The sequence below is a fragment of the Leptidea sinapis genome, chromosome 10, assembly GCF_905404315.1.
Source record: "Leptidea sinapis chromosome 10, ilLepSina1.1, whole genome shotgun sequence".
NCBI classification, from domain to species: Eukaryota; Metazoa; Arthropoda; class Insecta; order Lepidoptera; family Pieridae; genus Leptidea; species Leptidea sinapis.
Window position 1 is genome coordinate 12,213,682 of NC_066274.1, and position 27,950 is coordinate 12,241,631.

The following is a 27,950-nucleotide window of genomic DNA, read 5'->3' on the forward strand; positions in this document are numbered from 1 at the left end:
AACAATATGAATTATATATTAAAAACATTAATTTATATTATATATTATAAACATTATATACTGACAACGACTAAGTAGACTGTTTAACTATCAACAACGACGAATTGTTCATAAATTGTTTAGATGGGGTGTTGTTAAGTGGAGCGCACGTGGCGGAGAATGCACCGTCCACTGTGTACGTCCCCGGAGCGACGCACAGGGCACGCATCTGAAAGAGAAAAATAAAAATACAAAAATGTTCATCTAAATCGAAAGTTATTTAGGTAATTAATCCAACATTTTGGTAGTGAAATATTGTTTGCCCGGTGCCTCTTTACTTGAAATAAATAAGTAGCAATAAGATGAACTATTTATCAAAATTATGGATTTGTTTGATGTTAAAATCAGAAAATATAATTATTAGCGTCCCTGTGTACTCAATAGTTTTAATCAATCAATTTATATCCCAATATAGGACAAATATGGAGTCATCAGATTCTTTAAAAACAAAGTGTACTTACTACTTATACATTACAATATACTACTAGCTGACCCGCCAGACGTTGTTCTGTAGATAATAAAAAAATACTGTTTTATAAGAATTTGCCAATGATATTTCAAAACATCAAGAATTATTTCGGAAGAAATGCTCCCCTGTTGTTATAATGAAATTGTTTCACAGCGGAACTGTCAAACCGTGCGTCACTAAATTCTCTTATAGCAAAGATGTCCATACAAAACAAATATTGCAAATAAAAATAATTATGGGTTCCAAATCGAAATAAAAACTACCCTATCTCTCAAGTGAGACTAAACTGCACTCGATGAAATAGTCCCCATTAAAATCCGTTCATTAGTTTAGGAGTCCATCGCGGACAAACAACGTGTCACGTAATTTATATATATTAAGATTACTATGTATTACAATACTAGCCGTTCCCGCTCGCTTCGCTGGGCGAAATTTAAAAGGAAGGAACGTTGTGATTCGAATAAAAATAAGTAGCCATCTAGGATAAATTCCGCATCGAATGGTGGTAGTTTCATGTCGATACGATTAGTGGTTTAGGCGTGATTGAGCCTCAACCAAAGACCATTTTCATTATCTATCTAACATATATAGCTGTGAATGCTACTATATCAGATCGAAGTGCAAAATGGCTTTGTTTGTCCGTTAGTATGACAATTTACACTATTGTTTTGTTACTTGTTAATTGTTTTTTTGCATTTGTTGTAGATTTCTTATTTTTTTGTTTCTTATTTTTAAGTGATATTCCTCACTTCTGGTGTAGGTATAACCCTGTATTAGTTATAACGTGTTTTAAGCCATACTAATTTAATTTTACTATTGTATGGCTTAAGACACGTTTAAACTAATATAGGTTTATACCTTAAATAAGCCTTTTATTACGAAAAATGCGGATTAACTACCTTATTCAACTTCCACAACATCCAATTTACAAACACCAACACTTTGGAGTGAATATTCCAATAGCCCGTCCCAAAAGCTTCACCGTAGCTTCGAAAATTAAAAAAATAACTTTAAATAACCTGTACGCGGCGTGTTTCAAATTTTTCTAATCTGACACTTATCCCCAACTCGTTGGAGTCCGGTGACGGTCCGTTATTCAATGCCCCGGTCCAGCCGAGCACTCCACTTGACTCCCTGTAATTTATTATACATACTATACAATGACGTTCTATACACATATAAGGACATAATATCATTTGCAGGCTGCTAGCGGAACGGCAAAAATGTATCAACTGTCATTGTCCGAATCGGGTTCTAAACTTAACATCTTAACCAAAACTCTGCCTACGCGTCTATTACGCAGTTTTCGTTCAGTTGTGCTTTGACCGCGCTTAGAATACAACGCCACGCTATGACATAGTGTTTAGTGAAGAACTGTCCAAATAACCGCATATCCAAACTTAACCCCCTTAATCCAACTGGACCCCTTTAAACTGACAAAATTGTGCGACTAACTTGACGTTTTTAATCATTTTCTTAAAAAAATACATTTCAATTGCTACAACAAAATGTTCTTGCCTCGTGTTCGACTTTACCAATACCCGCAGATTACTGCCACAAATTAAGGTGTTAATTTGAATGAATACTTTAATGGTATCTGTATAAGGTAATGTATACAATACAACCTTTTGACGACCTTTTAATAGGGGATTGGGATCTAGTTCTTCATTGTACATCAACGATCACGAGACATGAAAATTCCCGCTAGGACTTTTTCGCGTATAGTCATCAAACAAGACCTAAAACGTGGTGCTTATCATCGATATACATGACATGCCCCAAATTAATCCCTATGTTTGAAGAGTGGCTCAATCAAAACATTTGCTGTCTCGATATGCGGGTACAAAGAGAGTACAAAAACATCAGCATTCTGCGTCAATCATGGCTTGGTGGGGGTCGCCTTATCAACAAGTTACGACAAGACTGATAGTATATCAAAATACTGCCTCAGAAAACTCGTGTAGTGAAACCTTTTTATGCCCACATACCCATGCTTTAAATCCTCTATTAAAGATTCTAAAACAGTTAGCTTATTGCCAACGTTAAAACACCCAACGTCCTAATAACCATTACATCCTCCAAACGAGCGTAATGTTGTACGGAATTTCATTGATAAAGTCTTGTATGCAACTGTTGATAATTAGGTATTAAACCACTCATGTGATACTATTATGTCGCTTCGCTTCGCCTCGTGTGATAAACCCACATTCGTGTGTTAATACCCCTTATTACACAACAGTTGCATAAATAACTACTTTTCAGCACCTCGTCACAAAGCACGAACTACTCAAGCTTAACTTGAAAACAACGTTCCGGGCTTATAAGAATTGTAGAATGGCCCTCGTCTAGCCTCAATGTGTTTCAGATTAGGGCTAGACTAGGTCCAGTGACTGACTTATATTGAGAGCCTAGGACAACAAACTATTATGTTTTTTTTGAAAAGACATGGTCTGCTCTAAATTACACGCCGACATCCATTCGCTTAAGAACTATCTAGAACAATCAGCTGCTAAGAATTAAATAAAAAAAAACATGTAAGTTTTTATTAAGATTACGTCAAAAAATGGCCGTTGGGGCAGTAAGTTCTCGAATGGAACCCACGTACCGGAAGACGTAGTGTTGGTAGGTACCCCATAAAATGGACCAACGATCTGGTTAAGATCGCCGAAGTAGGTTGGATGAGGGTCGCGCAGGACCGATCGTTATAGCGATCTTTGGGGGAAGCCTTGGAATATCATAAAAAATAAATGCTTTTGTATTTGTGACAGAACTTGTGGAATACATTTTTAGCAAGTTACCTGTTTTGATGTTGTGACATGTGAATAAACACCTGAACTGGCTCCCCGTAACAATTCACTATATTAACAGCTACCGGTATAATACATAGCTTTCTGACATTGAAGTCGTGGTCGACACACTTGGAATGCTCCAATCTCATCATAATCATATTATTATTTTCATTACTAATTTTATTGTTCTTTATATCGACCTTGCTATCGAGTTCATCTAGTAGTAAAGAGTGATCGATAATTTTCTCGCTTCTAGTGTTTAAAGATTTCGAGAAACACTCCAACCAGAGGCAATGCTGGCCAATAACAGTTTTATTATTCTTTTTATTATACGATTTCCACCTTAAGATAAACATGGATTGTATCAATCCTGTTGTCTTTTGTTCATTATTGGCGAAATCAATGTTATCCAAAATAGAGGTCACATTATCGGTGACAAATTTGTTGTACAAAAATTTGTAATTTGAATTATCTGGATCGCTTTTCTTAACCTTTAAGTGCGAATGTTCGATATGGCCCTCTTGTAGTTCGTCAAGAATTCTGACACCTTTAAATACAAGATGCATTCTTTCGCGTGCAACAAGCAAATTATTGACATCCGAAGCCTTTGTTAGGTCTGTTAATTTCCATTGCCTACTAAGTAATGAAGCTTCTAATACTTCGATTGATATTCTTTCATCTTTTTCGTTGCTTATATTCTTTACTTCGACAGCCAGTTGCAAATTCTCAACAGCTATATCCCCCAGTCGTCCGAGACTTCGGCGAGGTGTCACTTGCATTTCAACTGCATCCTGCCAACACAACAGGCTGTTGGTATAAAAGAATAATGTATATTAAGTTTATATGTATAATATTATTATTTAAACTTATTTTTTCAATGTGCTAACTTGTGTTTTGGCCACATAAAAATAACGAAGGCGACTAAAAACCAGCTTAAGATCTCCTTTCTCTTTTACTCGCCTGGCCACACATACTCTTTCTCCTTAGTTCTACAGCTTTCTTTAAGGTCATTCGTTATATGTGGACCCGGGGTAATAAAAAATGCCACCTAAAACATAACTTGTAAAAAAGTCCCGCAACTCAGTTCTTCTACCGTAAAATGTTCTGAGATCCATGTAATACCAAGTCGGTCAATTTATTCTGTACCTACTTAAGGGTCCTCTTCTCTCAAGTTATAACGAAATTAACTCATCTAACAACATGTTATAGTGACCATATCAATATTAAAAATTATTTGTGTTAAATAAATTCGTTACATGTGAACTCGGCGTAAGATAAATTAAGAATAAGAAATGGTTAGCATTAATATGTGTGAGCTATAATAAAATATTTCAGTTAGATCATAATATCGATTTCTTTTCAAATTTTAACTTTTACCAAAAACAGGAAATTACTACTACATACTAATCTATTTTTAATGTAAGTAATTAGTAGTAAATTCATTACTTTTACTTTTTTAATTTGTTTTTAGCATTAGCTAGTTTAGTGACGTTGTGCATACCTTTAATTTACATATTATAGCGCCTAGTACCAGTGTGGTTCCCCGCTCTCCCCTACAAGCTTGTAGGCGCTCTGCGCGTCTCCGCCGTCGCAATGCTGACGGCGCTTGATAATATAGAGGAGTTCTGTAGATCTGACCGAGACGAGCGCACGTACGTGCCGAGCGCGTACTCGTAGTACTTATAAATTATCTAAATTGTTACTGTCTATCTGTATGTTGTGTCTGTGCTTAATTATTTTCATATAAAAAAAACTATCTTGTGAACTTTGTCAACTTCATTAATCATTAAACTTTCATATAGGACATTTAGTAGTTTTCTTTCCATGCACTATAATATGTAAATAGAAACACTTATTAATGTTTATCTTATTCGTATATGTTAAATTATGTATCTAGTTGGTGAGCTTTAATAAATTAATTAATTATACTGACAGTGACGGTGAACCGGAAGACGTGCCTCAGCAAGCGGTAGGGTCTTGCCTTCAGGCCAGTTTCATAGTAAGCCAGCAGGTAGAGCGCCGAGGCCGCGGTGTGCGGGCGCAGTGCTAGCGAGGTGCACGTGGCCCCGCCCGCCGACACGCCGCAACACACGGCACTCACTCGCCGCCGCGCCGCCATGTTGCGTGAGTACGCCCGTAGCGCCCGCTCGTCTAACATATTTAAGTAAACAACTATTTGAACGTCATTCCAGAAAAACGTTCCAAACCACAATCATGTCACAATTGAGTTAAGAACACAAAACAAGTCACGTGATTCATATTTACGGACTGACAAAAAATGGCAGACCTACTGTCACTCTTTAAATGACATCATGTCTTAGTAGCTCAACCCACGTGTATGGAATACACTAATATTTATTACACTTTAAACACGAATTCCTTAAAATGTGATTTTGGCTTGGAACGTTTTTCAGGAACTACGTCCAATTATTATTCGTTTTTTATGAAAATAAGGGACGAGATGAGCAGGACGTTCAGCTCATGGTAATTGCCCTGCAATGCAGCGTCGCAAGATTCTTTTGAAATACCCAAAAATTCTGAGCGGCACTACAATTACGCTTATCACCTTGAGACATAAGATGTTAAGTCTCCTTTTCCCAGTAATTTAATTACATAACATAATATTATATATTACAAACATATTATTATATTATCAAAGTTGACTTTTTATATTCCAGCCGAATAACGCAAAAAATACATTTTTTAGACGCTCATGTGACGTCAAAAATAAAAAATTAAATAAATGTTGACATATTCTCATTAAGTTTATTTAAAATAAAAAGTAATTGAATTGATGATTGTTTATGATATTTTTTCTTCTTTTTTATTAGATGTTTACTGTAGGTAACAATGTAAATGTCAAAATCAAAATCTTTGTGAAAATAAACCTATTTAAGGATCATCCTTTTGCTTAGTAATTTTAAGTTTGTGTTAACGTTTTTAAGTTTATGTTTTTGTTTTTCTTAAGAAACAAAAACAATTTATTACATTTTATCAAATTAATAAAAAAAATATTACTAAATGAACCGCCACAGCTAATTGAATTCTCATTGACAGCCTTTTAAACATTCAATATTTGTATGTAGATTGATAACTAAAGAAATAGAAAATGAACAAGTTAGAAATTGACATTCATACAACTTTCCGCTTAACCAGCCCACAGTTGACACGAAGGCACATTAAATAAATAAAAAATAATGCCGAATAATATGTTTTTTTAATAGAGGGAGCGTATGGGACCTTTGAAACGAAACTATGCTCTGAACATGAAGGTATGGTTCATTATACATTTACGGTTACTTGACGTATTTCCATAAAAATACCTGCTTCGTCGGCCGGCTCCTTATATTTATCCTCGTACAGTTCCTTAAAGGAGTTGTCTATTTGGTCGTCGTTGGTGGCGACACACATGCACTCCGGATGTGAGACGGCCACGTGTAGGTTGTTCATAGCGGCCGGACCCACGTTCCGGAAGTCTACGTCCAGCGTAATAAGTTCACCACTGACGACATCCGTGTTGATTTCCGTGAAGGTCATCTGTAATTATTACTTGATTATACATGTCATACCCACACATACATCACAAATTACACACCTATACACACATGCAGGTACATTCACAAACCCACATACATACATACATCTCCAGCGAGGGCAGAGTCTGTTCAAACCTAGAGTCCATTAGACTAACAGATATATTAGATCGTTAGTGATCTTCTCTACATCCAGCCTAGCGAGTAGTCGGTCCGAGGTTCGAGTCTCCTTCCGAGACGCCCCGCACCTGTGAGCTACATTTCGGCCTCCAAGGCTTCGCTATAAAAGGCTTTAAGGCTCCACAGAGGAGGTTTTTAGTCGGCAATGGGTATTTACATGCGAGCCCGACATAATATATTTCGAGTTCTTCAAAAACAAGCGACCTTTCCCAATACTTACCGCGAGTTCGCTGATATAAGCAAACGGTTATAGTCCTTACGGAACATGACATGTGTAACTTCATTTTTTATATAAGATGATATTATGGTCTACATTCCGAACAGGATATAAGTCAAAACCGTAAGTAACATGATATTTATTTAGTATAACATATTACTTTAAAGAATTCGACCTAGCTGCATTACTCGTCTTGTCGCTAGCCAAGTTGTATGGAAATTTTAGCTACCAAGTATTTCCTTTTAAAATCCAATATTGCCGGGTTTTTTTCACAAGTAGTCAGGTGTATGTTACGGCAACATTACGTTATTTAAAAAGTTGTTTTATTTTTTAATTGAAAAGAAAACAAAATACTGATTGAAAATTAATACATGCTCACAAAATCAAGGAAAAGTACAAAACTTCATCAGCTGACATATACCCTAGTTCCCGAAAAGAGAACCACCAATTCACCACAATTAGCGCCCGTTCACGAGTGTGACGCATGGGCCAGCCATCGCTTCCCTTGAACATGTTTTAGGGAAAGGAATGACGAGGATATATAAGCGAGCATGACAAAGTCACAAGAACTCAACCAGATAGCAAACAAGAATATGTGTGAAAAAGCTACATACTATGCAATAACCACTAAATACTCGTAACAATTTTTGTACATGATACAGTAATAGTTTTTCATCGCAAGGGTCTAACTAAATAGCTGAAATCACATATAATTCAACCTAAAATACCTCGCTTTCATGAATTTTATTCCAAAAAAAATCTTTTTGCGATTTTGGCGTTGATCAAGACGGGGTGCGGGGGAGGTAGGCTTGTTTACATTGGGTCGTTCAGATTTGTCAAAGTTAGCAATGTCAGTGACAACACCATTAGTGGTGGATGATACTCATTTATCTAAGATACTCAACTAAGGAGCGAGAGAGAGAAGAACGTCGTTCCTTGTATGTGGATCCTTTAAAGGATTGAAACGCGTAACGTTATGCCTAAATATTAACGTAATTAATTACACGTGTTTGAAATTTGAATCCTTTAAAAATATTTTATTTAAATGTGTGGTACTGGACACGTAAAACACGTCCCAATCTGAATGTAATACAACGTTACCTGCAAACATGGTGCATGATCTATAATTGTAATATGCAATCGTTTATTACAGCTGGCGTCCGCTTGAAGATTTAGCTTTCCAGAGACAGTCACGCCATTTTGAATATCCCTTCCTTCACCAGCGTTCATCAATCTGAAATTGTTAACAAAAGTGCTGCAGAATATAATTAACTTTAAAGTGTCCACAATCACGTGCACCACACATTTGATCGCCAGTCTCCAATCTTGTCGCAAGAGTGCCTTTCGCTTATCACGCTCGGCGAACAATGAGGACCTCTATTAGTCAAATTCAATTTCAAATAAGGATTTAGAATCACTTATTGAACTTAAAAATTTTCCACACATTCAAAAATTAGAAAAAAAGGTTTAGATTCTCAATACAGTCGACACATAATTCTCTGTCTGTCTGTCCGATTCCGGTCTGAACCGATTATTCAAATTTAACACGTGTGTACAGGTTAACGTCTGTCGGGTCCGCTAGTCATATATTATATCTAACACTTCCTTCCCATAGACACGAACTTACATCTTTTAAAGCAAAAACTCATCTACTCACTTGTAAGCCACGCCTAGTATATCCAAGTGTCCCAATTTCAACGGAGTCAAGCCAAAAGTGAGCATACTCTCGCGCTGCCCTTCCAATAGTAAAGATTTAATTTTCTGGCTGTGAATGACATTACTTTCAATGCTGAGGCCGCTGGCTATCCTTGACTCATTGCTAATTGCCTCTTCCTGTACTTCAGCACTGTCGGCACTTGAACTGAATCTCCATAATATCTCTAAATCTTTCAACAGTAGGGCGACCTTTAGGGGATTCTTTAAACATACCGATATTTGTAATGGTTCTGAAAGGTTTAATAGAGTGAATTTATTAAGAATTACATAAACAATTTAACAACAAATAGGCACGTTTCATGTATTCAAATAAAAAAAATGTTCAAAGTAGGATTTAAAATCACTTATTAAAGGTCAAAAATTACCACCTTTTCGAAAGAGTATAAAGGCATAAAAGGCATTTATTTTCTCAAAATTGATTCCTTTAGAATGATTTTTGATGTCATTCTCACACTACCACCGTTTCGGAAACACATGGCGCTCTAAGAGAGAAGAAACGGCGCGAGACACTCTCCCAGCATTCTTCTTTTGTGCTCTTTTTAATAAAAAATATCCGGACGACCGAGCCTTGCACGGATTTTATGGAATGTACAAAACTTGAACAAAAAAAACTAATAGGACATCTGGATTCGCACCGCGGTCTTCTGCTTTCCGGATCACCCAATGTCCCATTTAAGCTATTACAGTCTTCTCTAATGTTATTGTAGCTGTTTCTCATTATAACACGGATAAAACTACATTTTATCAAATTGAAACCTAGCTAAATCGATTAATCGCCCCCAAATGCTATGTATACTAAATTTTATGAAAATAGTTGAAGCCATTTCCGAGATTCCGATTATATATATACAAGAATTGCTCGTTAAATGATATACAAGTATACCTCATATCTATGAAGAACGGGCGTAAGAAACTCAACAGTGTAAGTAAAATATTAATAAATATATATACCTCCACGTGGTACCACTGGATTGCTATCAGCTTTATGTGAATACAAATCGTAGGTTGGCTTGAATATCATAGGGACACTCCCCTGAGCCACTTGAAGCGCCGCTTCCTCCAGCTTGCTCCAGTAACAGCTGTCTGTTTGTTCATCCCCGAGGAACGATATCGAGGTGGCAGGGACGCGGCCCGGGGACGAAAGCGGCGCTGGTCCCACGCACAAAACAGCCGTCTGTTCCGACATTAGCAGCGGAACAGGCAAAGTTGGTAACTTTTCCTTATATTCATCTGAATTCTCTACCAATTGCTGTGAACACAGACAAAAAAAAAACAAGAATATGTTGCCCATTTGAAAAACAAATTTAAGTAAACAAAAAAAAATTAAATACTCATGCACAATTTGACTCCATAAGATTGCATCCAGTTCGGTATTTTACGCACACGCGAAATATTTTATCAAAAGTTAGAAATTGAATATAAAGTATCAAAAATCGCGTAATTACAATATTTTATAAAGATTTTTACAATAACTTCACTTTTATAATTATTATCGACTAGTATGTCATAGTAAAAATCAACAAAATACAAAAGTAATAAGTATTGCTTGTTAAATCCAATTTTTTTCTTTTCCTACTTCTAATATTAAAAATTACATTATTTTAACAGTTATTCTAATACGTATTTAATTTGTATACTTAATCCCAGAAGGATATCACTTAAAAATAACAAAATGCTTTGGCTGTACTAATGTCAAACTCTCGTTTCTCGCGCTTTCAATATGTCTGCTTTGAGTGCAGCCTCTTACACCAACGGACCTTAACGAAGATATAGGAACCTGATGGGTTTGTTGTGCCCATGGCAACAATATTAAAATACAACCCTGGGTCTGTCCCTACCATAGCCATTATTTATAGCACCGCGGGCAAGACGCGTTTGACCTTAGTGTATGTTAATTATTACATTACATAACATTTTCAGAGCGATAAAAAATATAGATATATTGATAACCTGCCATTAAACATTACATAAAGTTAATGTATAAAAGAACTATTTTGTATTTTCACAATTGTATGGGCAGCTATAAGAATATAAAAAAGCAGATATTATTTTTAAAGTATAGTTATATATATATATATATATGTATATTATATATATATATATATATATATATATATATATATATTATGGCCGTGTCAACTTGCTATTCAACATTGAAATATAAATAAGGCCTATGAAATTAGTTAACTTATATTAATTTCTCTATGTTAAATGTTTAATTTTGTTTACAATTACATTAAAATATTGCCTTAAATATTAAGATAGACCTAAGTTTCAGTCTATATCACCACTTCTGCTGTTTTATTTCTTCATTGTGATTCCAATAAGTTTCTAAACTGTTAACTTTAGAGTTATAAAGATATAAGTCTAAATTATTTTGTTACAATATAAATACAATTCATGGTATATTTCTTCATATCATCCACACCACAAAAATAAAGTGACATTTGCACACATGAGTGTTTGCAGATCGGGAAGTAGGAAGAGTAGGGCTTAAAATAAGCTTTACTCTTCTTAATAAAGAAATATACCAACAACATTTTATTTCCACAAACATAATATATCGACGCCTCAGTTCCAAAGTGTAACAATTCAAAAATATGTTATTATGAGATAGTGCTACATTTTAGTACAGATTTTGATCAATAGATAATAATTGACAAATATTTTAATACTTATTATTATAAAAAAAATAACAATAAGAAAATATAATCAATGCGAAAAGAGGTTTTTATCATAATTAAATACAGTTTTGTCTTTATATTTTTTTTTAGTTATTATAATAATTAAATACATGACAATTTATTCGCCTTACTTTATAAATTATTTATTTTTGGGACCTGTACTTAAACAATGTTAATTTTCTAGTATTAATACTTATTAAATTTTGGAACTGATGTTTTTGCTTTACTAGGTTTTTTGTATAAAAAAAACTCGTAGTGTTGAGGCTGGTGTCTTTTTTTTATGATAGTAAGGGACGAGACGAGCAGGACGTTCAGCTGATGATAATTGATACACCCTGCCCATTGCAATGCAGTGCCGCTGAGGATTCTTGAATAACACAAAAATTCTGAGCGGCACTACAATTGCGCTCGTCACCTTGACACATAAGATGTTAAGTCTAATTTGCTTGATAATTTCACTAGCTACGGCGCCTTTCCAACCGAACCACAATAACCAACACATTACCCATAATCTAGCCGGAATCCTGTGCAAAGGAGCATCCCACTAGTGTATAGTAGAACATACCTGATGAGCGAGCAAGAATTCCCGCATAAAGGCGTCCTGTTGTGCCTGCTCCTGGTGGGAGGGCTCGTAGGGCGCGAGTGGTGCCGCCAGCCATAGGGCTGCCTCGCGGGGCATCTTGAGGGCGCCCGCCAGTCGCCCTAGGGCGAACTGCACGTGGTCCGTCGACAGACGCCAGTTGCTATCCTTGTACACCTGCCAAGATCACTTACATAAATCAAATTTGAAAAAAAAAATTATTGAACGATGCGGGGCTCGAACCCACGACCTCTGGCGTACCGTGTCAGTGCTCTCCCAACTGAGCTAACCGTTCGAGTGACGCATAGTCATAATATCTTGTATGCTATGTTCAACTGGCATCCGCATCGATCATAAAATTTTGTTTTTCAAATTTTATTTGTGTATTAATCCTAGAAGTGAGGGTTATCACTTTAAAAACATAACAAATGGTTAAGATCAATTACAATTGGACGTACCTACTTACTGAAAGTCGTTCCAAGCCACAAACATCACATTTAAAGGAATTCGTGTTTAAAGTTGAATAAATATTAGCGTATTCCATACACGTGGGTTGGGCTACTAAGTCATGATGACATTTAATGAGTGAATCACGTGACCAGCTTTGTGTTCTAAACTCAATATCGACATGATTGTGGTTTGGAACGTTTTTCTGGAATTACGTCCAAATATAACTAAAATAGGCCATGCATGAATCAAATTCCTGCATGTCTCTGTCACAACCCATTATTTTTATAGGATTACTGCAGACACACATATGTATTCTATCTATTCTCTTGTAGTAGTAGGTGTATCTGGTAAGGGATTGACGATATATTTTACTTACTACGATTTACATCCTGACACTTAAGGCGAAGGGTAAGCAGAAAACACGCAAACAAGGTGTTTTTAGACAAGTTTTGTGGTGAAAATATAGCACTTGAAGCTATGAACATTACTTTATCCTGTTACACATACCCTTAAGTCTTATTTGTAGGTTGGTAATGTTTGCTGTTGGTTATAGTTAACACTCCAGAGCTATTTGAATCTACCACTTTTCTTTGCAGTTAAACAGTTAGTTTATTATTAGTTTTTTCTCGGCATGACGCATTTGATTAGTACGACTCTCAGAAAAGTTATTCTTATAGCTTGTGCTTTTTTTGTGTAGGTACATTTATTTAGATAAGTAATCAATAGTGAGAATTGTAAGCATATAAACTGTTTGCGCCTGTTAAAATATTACGTTTTCCACGCAAGAATTTCGAAAATATAGGCTTTGATACATAGATGGCGGGCCGACAGCCGTGAGCTCATATCGCTCAAGGTCGCTGGCGTTTAGTGCCGCCTTAAGTTTTCTTGAACCAATGGACGCCTCCAACATCCAAAGCGCGTACACCTTTCTTCAAGGCCGGCAACGCTCCTGTGATTCCTCTGGTGTTGCAAGAGAATGTGGGCGTCGGTGATCACTTAACACCAGGTGACCCGTGCGATCGTTTGTCCTGCTTTTCCATAAAAAAATAAATACTTCTCATACAAAAATCAATTTCGGTTCAGTCATACATACGATCATGTCGAAATATACTTCAACGATTGGAAATAAATAAAAAAAGGGATTTAAATGAAGTTTAAAAACGAAAAATACCTGATAAGCTTGATTATAACATCTGTACGCGTGCTTCTTTTGACCCGCCTTCGAGAATCTGTGTCCAGCGAGCACCATGTGGAAGGCATACTTCCTGCTCATTATTTTGTTGCTCGGTCCCAGAAGGAAGCACAGAGCCGCCTGCTCAAGAAGCATTGCACTCCTCAAGTCGCTGTCCTCTGACGTCATGCGGATCAGCTGTTTCGCTGCTTCTCCGTACATCCCCGCGTTTATAAGACAAGGAACTGATAGCAGTGTCGCCCGCACCGCGTATTGTACCATGCTGGAATATTTTTTAATGAAAATAAGGGACGAGATGAGCAGGACGCTCAGCTGATGGTGATTGCTACGCCCTCCCCAAATTCTGAGCGGCACTACAGTAGCGCTCGTCACCTTGAGACATAAGATGTTACGTCTCATTTGCCCAGTAATTTCACCAGCTTTTTTTTTATATGAGAGGGGGCAAACGGGCAAGAGGCTCACGGGATGGGGAGAGGTGAGACAACCGCCCATGGACATCCGCAACAACAGGTGTGTCAAGAAATGCGTTGCCGGCCTTTAAGGTGGGAGTATGCTTTTTTCTTGAAGGTCCCTAAGTCGTATCTGTTCGGGAAGACCGCTGCCGGTAGTTGATTCCACAAAGTGGCTGTGCGAGGCAAGAAATTTCGGACAAAACGCGCGGTTGTGGAATGCCAGACGTCTACGTGATGCGGATGGTACTATGCACGTAATGTCCGGTGGTTGAATTCGGCCGCTGGAATCAACCCGAACAGCTCCTATGAGCACTCCCCGTGATAAATGCGGTAGAAGATGTAGAGAGAACCCACATCTCTACGCAATGCTAGAGAATCAAGCCGATCGGAGATGACTTGATCGTCGATGATTCGAGCCGCTCTTCGTTGTATGCGATCAAATGGAAGAAGCTGGTACTGGGGAGCACCCGCCCAGAGGTGAGAACAGTACTCCATGTGAGGCCGAATTTGCGCCTTATAAAGTTGCAGGCGGTGGCAAAAGCCACTAAAAAGTGAAGTACTGTCTCGCCTTACTGAGTACACCAAGATTTTTTGAGGCCATACGGCGCCCTTTAGACCGAAACACAATAATATTTACACATTACTGCTTTACGGCAGAAATAGGTGCCGTTCTGGTACTGACAATCTAGCCGACATGTGCAATGGAGCCTCCCACTGGTATATTGTTGTGAGAGCAAAACTGTATGCTTCATTTTATGAAGATATTTGCAACGCAGAATTGTTTGTGTTTGACGACTTAAATTATTAGAAGGAGTAGCATCTTAATCCGTGCCATGTGAGCTGTTTATAGTTTTACCAACTACTTTGCCTATACCTGCAAGTATGGCAGTGAGATGCGATAAAAAAATAATTATTATACATTGTTCTAGCTTGGCCCTTTCTTTTCTGCAAACCTTTCACCGAAGCACATTCACAATTTGGTTGCATTTTAGCAAGGGTAGCTGGTTTTATATTCAAAGACAATAGTAAGAGTGGAATTGGAAAAGTCAGTGTGAAAGACTGAATTCTTCTTTAGACCAAGGCAATAATGAAAGAGTAGTACTGAAAGGGAAAATGATTAACGTGATTATTAAATAAAAAAAAACTGTAAGTATACAAAATTCATGGAAGATGCGGGACTCGAACCCACGCCTCCCGGGTTCCATCCGAGCGCTCTTACCATCTGAGCTAACCGTCACAGGCTACATCTATAGGATCTACTTTACAGTCGATAGCCTGCGCAATAATCCCAATAATTGCATAATAGGAAATTGACTTGAGATGTCGCTCTTGCAAATCTAAACAGTTTGTTATTATTAGGTCGGACTCACTTCTGGCATTAATTTTGTAATTCTGTTCGAGAAAGTATTTGTGACATACCGGCATGTATTTAAATATGTGACGATACTCTCCTCCATGTAGGCGAAGGTTTTTCTGTTAGCCTCGCCCGCCATGAAGGCGCTAACGGCGGCCATCTCGAGCGCTCCCGCGTAGCACAACCACGCGCTGTCCGCGTAGAACTCTCTCTTAGCAGTATGGTATGCGTCGTAGGCACGATGCCACTGCCCACACATGAACCAAAGATCGCCCAGCCGCCGAAGTTGTAGCTCGGGGCAGTCACTGGAGTATCTGGGAAAGAAAATATTAAAACTTGGATAAAAATGGCTGTATCGTCAGACCAAGATGTGCTTGAGTGATAATTTGTGTGTAATAACACAACAATGATCATAACATGAAATAAAGAAATAAATGGAATCTAAAGCAACTGTCTACTTAAAAAACTGTTGAAAACCTGTGTTGTGTTGGTTTCTTCTGCACTGACCAACAATATACTGAGTCAGCTCCTTTTAGCAGCGTGATTCCCTGTTCACACTGTTATTTATATTTATTTATTTTAAATTTTTATAAATATTTGTTACGTTATAATATATACGTAAATTGTTGTGTTTTTGTGTGAGTTATGCTAATAAAGTGTTTCTATTCCTATTTCAATCTTTCTTGTTTAATGACGGTCGTGGTTCTCTTGTTGGCAGGCAAACTTTTTTACTGGCATTTTTTCCACTCCTCCCATAGTGCACTCGGTTTATAATATTATTTGAAAATCTTATACAGCCGAATATGCGTAGCCGCAAATTGATAAAAGATAAAGTGCAAATAAAACTCTTGCGGAAAAAACCGGTTAAAAAGGGTTATAAAACAACTCCCGCCCTCCCCCCTTACAGAACGTGTATACAAACCGGATGCAATCATCACGGCGACTAGAACCGGAACAAACTTGTGTCTGAAATCGAGGCTGTGTAATGCAGTCTTGAAATGAGGCCGGCAAAATTTAGTAGTTTAACCCTAAGAAGACACAAGCTTGGGCTTTCACGGCTAAAATGTCTCCCATTGTCGAATCCCCTCGATTCGAGATCTCTCCTCTAACTGCCACACCGATTTTCCCGAACCGATACGACCCATTCCTGGGTTACTTCCAGTACTATGCTTGAAGGTCTTTTCGAGCATAGACCATACTACACACCTTAAAGACCGGCAACACATAACTTTACCCCTGGTTTTGATTTTCATGACCGATTGACCCATCATGTGATTCTCTTGTTCGTTGCCTTGCCCTCTCTTCAATTAGAATGGAACCAGGAAATTTAGAACCAGTTTGAAGTTTGGTTTTGGAGTTTTCTACTTCCAAATAATATCCTAGCCTAATGTAGTTAAGTACACCATTGGGATAGTTTGCAATGATGATAGTATTGTTTGCATGATAGGATCCTTAACACAAAATTTTATTGGTGTAGACTTTTGTTTTGATGATATGTCACATGATATTTAAAATGGTGTACAATATTGCTATTTTACTACAGCACGATTTGAGCAACTTACATGACAGTATTGTTAATGGTTGTGGTGCCAGATTTCCCCGTAGTAAACCATCTCTTTGTGGCAGACAACAGCGAACGACTCACTCCTTTCTTGTTTGCAACCTAAAATATATATAATTACATCAATTTAGATGTTTATTAAAGCATACTATTTTGTGTATTATTTATTTACTACTCTATTTTGACACAAGCAAAAGAGATTGATGTACACAGAGTGGTCGTTGGCAAATTTTTCACACAAAACAATGATTGCTAATTATAATCTTGAGTTACAATATTAGAATTCCATTTGCAGTAACATAAACAGCCACTTAAAGCCATTAAATTACAAAAAAGAAAACCACAATTATTTCTTGCACCGGTTCTTCCCTTTCAGTATACATCTTATGTCCCAAGGTGACGAGCGCAATTGTAGTTGCCGCTCAGAATTTTTGGTTTTTTCAAGAATCCTGAGCGGCACTGCATTGTAATGGGTAGGGCGTACCAATTACCATCAGCTGAACGTCCTGCTCGTCTCGTCCCTTATTTTCATTAAAAAATTATTAATAGCAGTTTACAAGTTACTTTAAAACAAATATATAAAACTTACAATTTCTGTTAACTGTGCTATCAGTTTCTCAATATGCGGCAACAACGCCCTTGATGTGTATTCCGATAAGAATTCTTTAATGGCATCTACATCAGTAACATTCAGAGCTGCCCCATGAACTTCTGTGTCGGCGAGTCTACCCGGTACATTTACGCTCTCCGCGCTTCCAGAAAATGAGTGACTCTAAAACAATTTCACAAACATGCTAATTTTAATCACACCTGCATCATAGTATAGCATTGAAGCTTATGGAGTCGCCGATTAAGTTTATTTAAGACTAGCTAACCCAGAAAACGTTGTTTTGCCATATAAATTATTTGAAGAGTAAAACCGTTTCTTCTTTTTTCTAAAAAAAAAAATATTTTTTCTGAAATAAACGTAAGTAATCCTTATTACATCAGCTAACTGCCAATAAAAGTCCCGTCATAATCGGTCCAGCCATTTCTGAGATGAGCCGGTACAAACAGACAGACAAAAGTTGTAAAAAAAATGTTATTTACGGTAGGTATATATGAATATATATACACTGGCCTTCAAAAGTAAGTATCACACTTTTAAAATTGGGATAACGTTTTAAGTTCACAAGATATACTTTCGAAATAAAAAGGACTCCAAAGAGAATTTAATTTTGTACATAAAAACTTTATAGTCGGTGACTTGCTTTTAAGATTTGGCTGAAAAAAAACTTCAAAAACAAAACCATTCCTTTTTCAAAGTGGATGTTTCCGAATTACAATTTTACCATTCACATTTTTCTTTCTGTTTTAAATTTTTTTCAAGATCGATGGGTCTTGTTTTAAAAATTTATGCTAAAAAGCATATAACATTTATTTATCATGCCTCTTTCAGTTGAAGAATGTGCTAGGATCATGGCTTTTCTGGAACTAGGCAACAGTATGCGTCGCACTGCAAGAATGGTGGGTGTGACGGTACAAACGGTCCAGAAGGTAAAGCGAAGGTACGAAGAGACTGGACACCATCTGAGGACTTGCTGAAGCAAATTTGAAACTCCGAAGACCAGCGAGTAGCCCAAAACTCGAGAGACAGCATCGAGTAGCGAGACTGCGATACGCCCGTGAACACATGCAGTGGGATGAAGAAGAATGGTCAAGATAATGTTTGCAGATGAGTTTCGATTCTCCCTTTACACTTCTGATGGAAGGCGAAGTGTTTACAGGTGACCTGGTGAGCGATACCTTCAAGCCTACATGTATGGGCTGGCATATCTTCAGAAGGTCGCATAGAGCTAGTAGCTATAGAAAATGGCACCCTCACTGGGCAAAGATATGCTCAAGAGATTCTCGATGAGTATGCAGGGCCATATTTAGCAAATATGGGTGATGGATCGATGCTGATGCATGATAATGCCCGGCCACACACAGCTCATATCGTAGAAGAGTATATTCAGGAGGACGGTATCAGCGTGATGGCTTGGCCATCAAGAAATCCTGATCTCAACCCGATTGAACACGCCTGGGATGAGCTTGGGAGGCTAGTCAGAAATCGCAGACCACCACCTACTACCCTCAGGGCACTAAAGCAGGCCCTGGTAGAAGAATGGGAGAATATTCCCCAACATCGGCTCCGAAACCTAGTGTTCAGTATGCCAAACCGACTCGAAGCTGTAATCAGAGCTCGAGGAGGCAATACCAGTTTAAAAATTAAATAACATGTAATACATTTTAGTTGAACTTTTTTAGACTAAACTAAAAATGTCTATTTTCATTGTTTTATCTTTTTTAAGTTAAAAATGTTACTAATGTATAATTTTAGTTTCTAAGAATTAACGCCTATAAAATTTGCAACAAAACGTTTTTAATCTCAAGTCTCTACCTTCTATAGTAAAGAAAAAATAATAATTTGAAAAGTGTGATACTTACTTTTGCAGGCCAGTGTACCTACCGTATATATATTCATATACATATTGTAAAAAACGGTTATTTCAATATTACAAACAGACACTCCAATTTTATTTATATGGATATATTACTGGGCAGATTCAGAGACTAAAGTTTGTGAACAATAATTCCTTGTTCCCCAATCATGACACACTTCTACAAATACCTAGATACCTACACTTCTACAATGCTTAAAATATGAAATTATTACTTTATTTATAGAAGATGAAGAAAAACGACCGTAGGGGTCCGCTGCTGTTGAGTAAATATGGACCCACTCTCCTGCAACACCACAGGGATCACAGGGGTCTGTTTGAAAGTAACTACTTGTAGTGTATCTGATTTCATGATGACCATTAATCAATGTCAGCTGAAAGCTAGTTGTCAAAGACAACGTACTCGTTGTAGTGTATGTGAGTGAAAGAGAAGGAAGCATTATGTCATCTCTAGCGCACGTGCGGTCGTGATACAGTCAGTCCGCTGTGGCCTGTGAGCGACGGAAGTGAGTGGGCGCGTGTGTCTAAGAGCCGATATTATTGAAGAGTATACTACACTACTCAAGTGTAACCACATTGTTACCAATACTTCGAGTTTTCTTAACTTTCGTAAGCAAATCATCAAAGGACCTAATCCGCGGATTGGATTCATATTTCAGGTTCAAAAGCAATATACCCAGCTTTCGTCACCGGTGACAATGTTATAAAATCGCAAAGTGAAAATCATCAGCTAATATTTTCTCGAGTTAATTTCTATGCACAACCGCCATAGTTTTCAAATCACACAAACTCCAATGTAATACTTCTACAACTCTCGGTGTGTTCTATTATAAAAAACCATACTTGTTTTTTTTAATACTTGTATGATAAATGGTTGTTCTTAATTTTGCAAGTTAAACCCGCAAACTTCACATATAAAAAAGCGCACGGACCTGCGCAATGTCGATGACTGACATCGCACATGCGCCGTAAGCACCTACCATTCGCGCAATTTTTAACTTTTTCGCACCTAAATAAAAATATATTATTTATTTCAAGGCCGTAGAAAAAGTATTGTATGTCACTAGCATATGTAAGCATGTTATTAGCCATTTTAACATCCGTTCTGTCAATTGTGCCAGCACTCATGTTATAATAGCTCTCATTATTTGGCATATAACTATTTTAATCACAAAAATAATCTCCATTATAATTATTACCATAAGACTGTTTGCGTTATCATAGACATCATTTTCATTTGTAGTTAAAGGGTGTGAATCTTCTGAAACAGTCGTGGGAAACATATTTGTATCTGGAACAATTAGAAATAAATAAATAAAAATGTATTTCTAAAAAAAAATAGTTATCGCTATTTATCACACTACAGTATAATGCTGATCTTCCAGTGGAAGACACGGTTGCTAATTAAGGAGCGCACGACTCAGAAAGTCAAAAATTAAGAGAGTGTGCAAACAATATAATAAGGTAGATCAATATACAGGGTGTCCCAAAACTCAACGATAACCTGTTACCGGGCGAGAGGCCAAGGTATACCAGTTATGAAAAAAATAAGAAAAAAAATCTATGTCACTTAGTCAAGCGATTATAGACATTTTTCGAAAATGTTAAAAATTGACCTTTGTCGCATTTTTAGGTACTGTGATCGCAATTTTCACAATTTTACAGTGATTTTTTTAATAATGTTATCTCAAATAACAGTGCTATTATTGGTAACCACAAATGAAAGTAATAATCATTGTTAACTAAGTAAAATAAATTAAATTTTGACGAGTTATGGTTTATAAAATTTATGTCAGTCAACTTTGACACTCTACGTTGGAAAAAAAATGTACTACACTACCTATGGCAAGTTTTTTTAAAAGATGACCCATTTAGTCTAGATTTCAAAATAGTACAACACTTGCCACTTTTCTTGCCAATAAAACTGCTGTTTCGTATTTTTTGCGAAAGGAACTCATGGAAAATTTAATCAAAATAAAACGGTAAATTATCGTAACACTTTATTATCTAATTTATTATTAGCTAATTTGGGTACTTGGAAGCCCAAAATTGGGCCCAAAAGAGATCCTTGAGGCACACCTTGTCTCACTGCAAGAAATACTGCCGATAATACACATTATCAGAAACAGATTATTGTAAATTGTAGCCGTATCAAATTAGTACATTACGATTCAAGTGCGCAAAGTAGGTCGTTCCCGCACGAGCATATCGAGTACAGGATGACCTGTCTCTACGAGTATCGTATACTATTTTTCCTATTAAGTTGCGCAAAGTTCGACCACTATAATTATTTTCAAACATTCCCTCACGCTCAGCTACACTCCCGCACGCTCTTGTCGACGTGTGGGAAAGTGCTACTTTGCGAACGCAAATGAAACAAAAACTAAACACACTAATGAGTTTACTTAAGAGTATTTTGCGCTCACGTTATTTATGAATGGGTTTTGGTGTTCAATGAGTGATTTTAAAATCTTTTTTTAAATAAATATATTTGATTTTGAAGAGGTATTAACTTAACGATTAATGCAAAAAATACAGTGTTAATATACTATCATAATTCTTGTAAAAACAAAACATCAATTAAAAATTTACAAATACCTGATGCAGCATTATGAGGTAATTGCACCACCAATGGTTCTGGTAATGCGGTAGGTATTTGAGTTGGAGGTAATGTCAAATCATTCTGAAATTGCACAAAGAGTCACAATTCATTGTCATCAAGTACAGAGTATGAGCAGGTTGATAAGGACTGTATACCTTATTTGTAATGTCTTGTGAAGGTCTTATTACATATTGTGACCAGTAATCTATTGGCAACTTTGATTCCATATGCTGTCTAGAATTAATACTTAGCATAAAACAGTTTGATGCACCAAATGTCTGCTTCATCAATTCAAAAGAAGCATCCGCCCTGCAATTTTATATGAATTAATTCAACTGAAAATTAGCTAATATGATTATACGAGTGGCGGTCAAAAAGTTCGCGGAATGGCGGGGTTGGCGGGGGTGAGGTCGCTCCTCCAGGTAGCCGCTACTTGAGTAACTCATAATTACTATATATGCCAATTTCTAGCCTAATTGGGTCATTAGCTTTCGAGTTACAAACGAGTGAACAAGTAAATCGGGAACAAACTAGCCACTATGGAGAAAATTGAACATCGCGCCGTCGTAAAGTTCCTCACCAAACAAGGAAAAACGCCTCAAACTATTTTGCAAGAGATGTTAGCTGTTTACGGAGACTCTGCTCCTGGTAAAACCATGATTTACAAATGGCACGGCCTTTTCAAGCAAGGAAGGGAGTCAATTGAAGATGATCCTCGACCTGGACGGCCCATTGAGGCCACTACGCCGGAAATCATTGAAAAAGTTGAAAAACTTGTATTGGAAGACGGAAGGTTGAAGAAGAAACAACTTGCAGCATCAGTTGGAGTATCAGAAACCACAATTTTAAATATTCTTCATCAACATCTTGGCATGAGTAAAGTGTGTTCAAGGTGGGTCCCGAGAATGCTCACGCCGCTGCAAAAACGTGAGCGCGTCAACTGTTCCCGCGAGTATTTGGACCGCTGTGGAGAAGTTAGGGAAGAAATTATGGCCCGAATTGTAACCGGTGATGAAACTTGGGTTCACCACTATGAGCCTGAGTCAAAGCAGGAGTCGATGCAGTGGCACAAAAAAGGCACACCACCCCCAAAAAAATTTAAAGTGTCGCAATCGGCCGGAAAGATCATGGCGACTATTTTTTGGGATACTGAAGGTATTCTTTTGATCGATTATAAAGAACGTGGTGTTTCTATAACGGGAGAGTACTACGCTTCCCTATTGGACCGATTAAAAGAAGCTATTAAAGAAAAAAGAAGAGGAAAACTGACAAAAGGTGTACTCCTTTTGCACGACAACGCGCCCGTTCACACGAGTCATGTTGCGACGGCTGCCATTCATCGATGCGGTTTTGAACAACTACGCCATCCACCCTACAGTCCAGACCTGGCCCCTAGCGATTTTTATTTATTCCCAAAGATGAAGAAAGAGCTGCGTGGAAAAAAATTTAGAGACGATGATGAAGTCAAGTCGGCGATTTCGGCGTATTTTGACGCCCAAGACAAAACCTATTTTTTCGACGGTATTAATAAGTTATATGCCAGATCCCAAAAATGTATTCGTGTTAAGGGGGAATATATTGAAAAGGAAAAATAACATAATGTATCATTTCATCTTTTTTCCCAGTCATTCCGCGAACTTTTTGACCTCCCCTCGTACATAATTCCTTCTTAATTTTTCAAATAAGATGTTAAATTATGTGGTTTTATTGAAGTCAGTACTGAAATAGTAGTGGTAGTAGAATCTAGTATATTAGAAATGACATCAAAAAGAATTCTAAATGAATCAAAGATGAAAAAAACGCCTTTTATAACCTGATAGCCCAGATATAATTATGGTGTAAAAAATATTTTTGCCCCAAATTCCGCCTTCACATGATACATCACAAACTTGGATATCATCCTCACCATCACCTACAGTATGGAATGAGCTTTGATTCATGGTGTCTCTTCTACCACTATTATTAGGGTAGTGTTCAGAAAGACAACACATTTATCAAACTAAGATATCATCCTTACTATTTGAGTGTGTGGACTTTCCTCCACAAAGCAGGTTTCAAGGAACTTTCTGTCAGTTACAACACTGTGGAACTTCCCTGTGGTGTTTTCAGGACGATATGAAATGGGAATCTTCAAAAAACGCGCATACATCATCCTAAACGGCTGGCAAAGCTTTTGTGATTCCTCTGGTATTGCAGGAGAATGCAGACACATCAGTAATTACTTAACATTAACAGCGGCATTTATCACAGAGATTTCACCAAAGAGCTGTTTGACCTGATCCCCACCATCAGTAATCAGTTTTTAAGGAACTTTATTCCACATTTTTTTTATGATAATAAGGGACGAGACGAGCAGGACGTTCAGCTGATGGTAATTGATACGCCATGCCCATTACAATGCAGTGCCGCTCAGGATTCTCAAAAAACCCCAAAAAATCTGAGCAGCACTACAATTGCGCTCGTCACCTTGAGACATAAGGTGTCAAGCCTCATTTACCCAGTAATTTCACTAGATACGGCGCCCTTCAGACCGAAACACAGTAATGCTTACACATTACTGCTGCACGGCAGAAATAGGCGCCGTTGTGGTACCCATAATCTAGACAGCTTCCTGTGCAAAGGAGCCTCCTACTGGTAGACCTCCCACATACAACCGAATTGGGGAATAAGCTTCCTTGTGCGGTGTTAATAGGACAATAAGATATGGTTCCTTAAAAACAAGTGTGTAGGTACATCTTTTTAAGGAGCCGGAAACACTCCACTGATTCCTCTGGTGTGGCAGGAGAATGTGGATGGCAGAATCATCAGGTGACCTGTAACACCTGTTTGTCTTCCTCCTCCAAAAAACATGAGATGATCCATATGCTTGTTAGTCCTCCGCATTTATAAAAAAACTGAAGCAGTAGAAGACCAATAGAAAATTAGGGGACATTGAGATGGCGCAGATGGGGTGTGGGTAGATTAAAAAATATAGTCTAAAAAGGCAAAAAATACACGAAATTACTCTAAAAAAAACATATTCTCAAAGTGGGCGGTGAGCAAAATAAGGTTGAGAAACTATAATTTAAATCAATAAATCAGTTATACCATTATACCACCAGATTGTGATCTGGTGGTAGTATGATATGTCATACTGAGACTATCACCAAGAGACTCAAAAGACGACAAATAGTCCTGACACATGTCTATTTATCACAGACTGTATTCAGTCTGTGATAAATAGACATGTTATATATTTATTAATAAAAAAAAATTATGAAACATATTAAATGCTTTTACCTACTTTTCTTTAGGTACCATTGAAACATCATGCAACAGTAGATATGACTTCAATACAGAATTATTAAACCATTTTGGTAGCTTTGGAGGTGTAACATTTTGTAGTTGAGCATATTGTTGATTTAATGTATTATAGACATCAATAATATTATCTTCTAATGTTGTTGCGACAATTATACAAGATATGAAGTGCTTTGTAAATTCATGGTCTGAGGGAAATTGAACTTCCAGGTATGTTTCTTTCCATGCGTCAAACCATGGGGTAGCTTTAGGTACATTAAAATTATGATGATCATCTGAAAAGTAATAATAAATTTATACATATTTTATTTAAGATTATGTATGACATTTTATTTTTAAATAAAATGAGCTACTCTAAGAATACTCTAATTCTTACTATAAGTAACAGATTTTAATGTCTGTATATTTAAGATTCGTTATTTCAAAGTCTATATTACATTCATGTAAAGATTGTTTATCTGTGATAGATATAGACATAATATACAGAAAAATAATCGCCAAAATACTCCACAGATTTTGTTATAGAAAAACGAAATATAGGCCATGGATTGAAATATCAGCCTTGGATCTCAAATTTAGGATTAATATTGAATATAAAATAAGCGGTAAATATAAAATAGGTAGTACAAATAAAAACTAGTGTGTGATTCGTGTAACTAAATTTAAAAACTGTCTGACTTTAATTATTTATTGTTTGTGGGCTAATAAAAGAGTAATTGTCCCATAGCTTTAATATGTGCTGTAAAAAAATGATAACAACATACCTATTAGCTTGGGTGATGTATTTTCATTAAAATTATAGAGAACAGCATTATTTAACTGTCTTCTTGCTTCTGTTGGTGGTAAAGGTTTCCAATTGACATCTCTTATAACTAATTTTAAATTTTTAACTGTACACTGACTACCTCCAGGTTCCCTAAAATGACCTGTAATCATATTTAAATCAAATGGATAGTGTATATTAAAAAAATATGTGTTTATTTTGATACTGTCCTCTGATAAGGTGTATGTGACATTAAAAAAAGTAATAAGCAGATTAGCAATTTTTTTTGTTATGCTAAAAGTTGAAGCCATCTAAAAAAAACTATATCAAAAATAAGTACTGCTACTAGACCCAAAATTATTTTATTGATTTTTTAACATGAATCATTAATCTTACAACACAGCAGACTCCTAATAAATAATTGCAATAATTGCTTGAGTACTACTGAGCCAGCTAACAATTGCAACATATCATTATTATCACAATATATTGTATACAATTGATACTCGCTGTATATATACCTAAAGTACTATCTGAAAGAATTCTTCCTTTATTTTTATAGTTATTTCTGACTTATAAGATTGTTTTGAATTTAATTTAATTAAGTTTGTAAACAAGCGGTGGGCAAAACACTGTTTTGGTGAAAAAATAGTACTAATAATTTTTCTACTTAATTTTTAAAATATATACTTCAATACAGCATCCTAAGTGGCACTGTATTGTGATGGTCAGGGTGTATCAATTACCATCAGCTGAACATCCTGCTCATCTCGTCCCTTATTATCGTAAAAAAATTGCATTAATATTACAAATAACGGTAAATAAGACTTTAAGGTACTTGCCTTCTGAATCCAGAAATCCAAAAGGTTGTAATAATTCAGGGAATGTAACGTAGTTTTTGGACACAACAGATTCAACTTTTGGACTACTCAAAGTAGCTATTATGGGAGAAAATGAATTTTTAATAAAATCGTTCGTAGTTTTGGCCATATTTTATGAAAAATACTTTTAGGTAAGTTTTAAAACACTTTTCCTTGCCAAAAATTAAAGACAAGCTATAGTCACTTGTTTAGTCGCCCAATATTTTATTTATTTACATTTTACTGTGCACAAGTTACTCAACTTTACTTGATTTCATGTCCGTAATAATTGTTTTCGCATTATATGATTCTAACTGCTTAGAAATTATTTATGCATTTTTAAATACACCTATTAAAAAATAAACTTTAGTAATCAGTAATCACTTTTTTTTTTTTGAGTTTATGGCCTGGTATCTAGACCTTTCAGGCCAAGTCACTAATCAGACAATTTTAGTAAAGGATAGCGTTCTGACTGCAGAGTGCAGAGTGATACCGATACTGCAGAGTACCTTGTATTGAAACGTCCGAACAACTAGAGCGGCTTGTTTCTTTAAGAAATTAGAAAAGTGTTCTGTGGTCCTGACAAGCGACATCGATGATCGATGTATTTAATTCAATGACGTTCTATACATATACACACTGCACCTCATTCAAAATCAAAGCCGAAATATGGCACATGCCATAAATAACACCATAATAAGCTTCGACTGCTATGTCTATAGGCAG

At 36.6% G+C, this 27,950-nt stretch overlaps 1 protein-coding gene and 1 non-coding gene across 4 annotated transcripts; both read right to left on the reverse strand.

Annotated features, from left to right (window-relative positions):
- LOC126966462 (trafficking protein particle complex subunit 8) lies at positions 1–27,620 on the reverse strand. 3 transcript variants are annotated; one of them, XM_050810508.1, is made up of 19 exons: positions 27,207–27,612; positions 26,366–26,527; positions 25,585–25,876; positions 22,457–22,610; positions 22,298–22,382; positions 20,899–20,990; positions 17,806–17,988; positions 17,218–17,318; positions 15,721–15,969; positions 13,829–14,111; positions 12,193–12,384; positions 9,895–10,192; positions 8,885–9,173; positions 8,329–8,461; positions 6,621–6,834; positions 5,231–5,448; positions 3,307–4,088; positions 1,528–1,642; positions 1–208 (listed from the first exon to the last, which is right to left on the reverse strand). In XM_050810508.1, exons 1-19 carry the CDS (start codon positions 27,352–27,354, stop codon positions 71–73), a joined length of 4,128 nt encoding a protein of 1,375 aa, XP_050666465.1. In that variant the 5' UTR covers positions 27,355–27,612; the 3' UTR covers positions 1–70. The 3 variants fall into 3 exon arrangements, with proteins under 3 accessions (XP_050666465.1, XP_050666463.1, XP_050666466.1); XM_050810506.1 differs by having other exon boundaries at positions 5,231–5,469; XM_050810509.1 differs by lacking the exons at positions 1–208; positions 1,528–1,642; positions 3,307–4,088; ... (3 more) ...; positions 8,885–9,173; positions 9,895–10,192 and having other exon boundaries at positions 11,057–12,384; positions 27,207–27,620.
- Trnat-ggu (transfer RNA threonine (anticodon GGU)) lies at positions 12,430–12,502 on the reverse strand. Its single transcript has one exon. It is a non-coding gene; the product is annotated as a tRNA-Thr (tRNA).
- Positions 27,621–27,950: the final 330 nt, after the last annotated feature.

Coding starts and splice junctions, on each gene's coding strand:
- LOC126966462 (XM_050810506.1), bottom strand. CDS start 27,354: ATGGCCAAAACTACGAACGATTTTATTAAAAATTCATTTTCTCCCATA. Junction 14,112..15,720: donor ACATATTTAAATACATGCCG/GTATGTCACAAA, acceptor AAAATATTCCAG/CATGGTACAATACGCGGTGC. Junction 10,193..12,192: donor AATTCTTGCTCGCTCATCAG/GTATGTTCTACT, acceptor CTGTGTTCACAG/CAATTGGTAGAGAATTCAGA.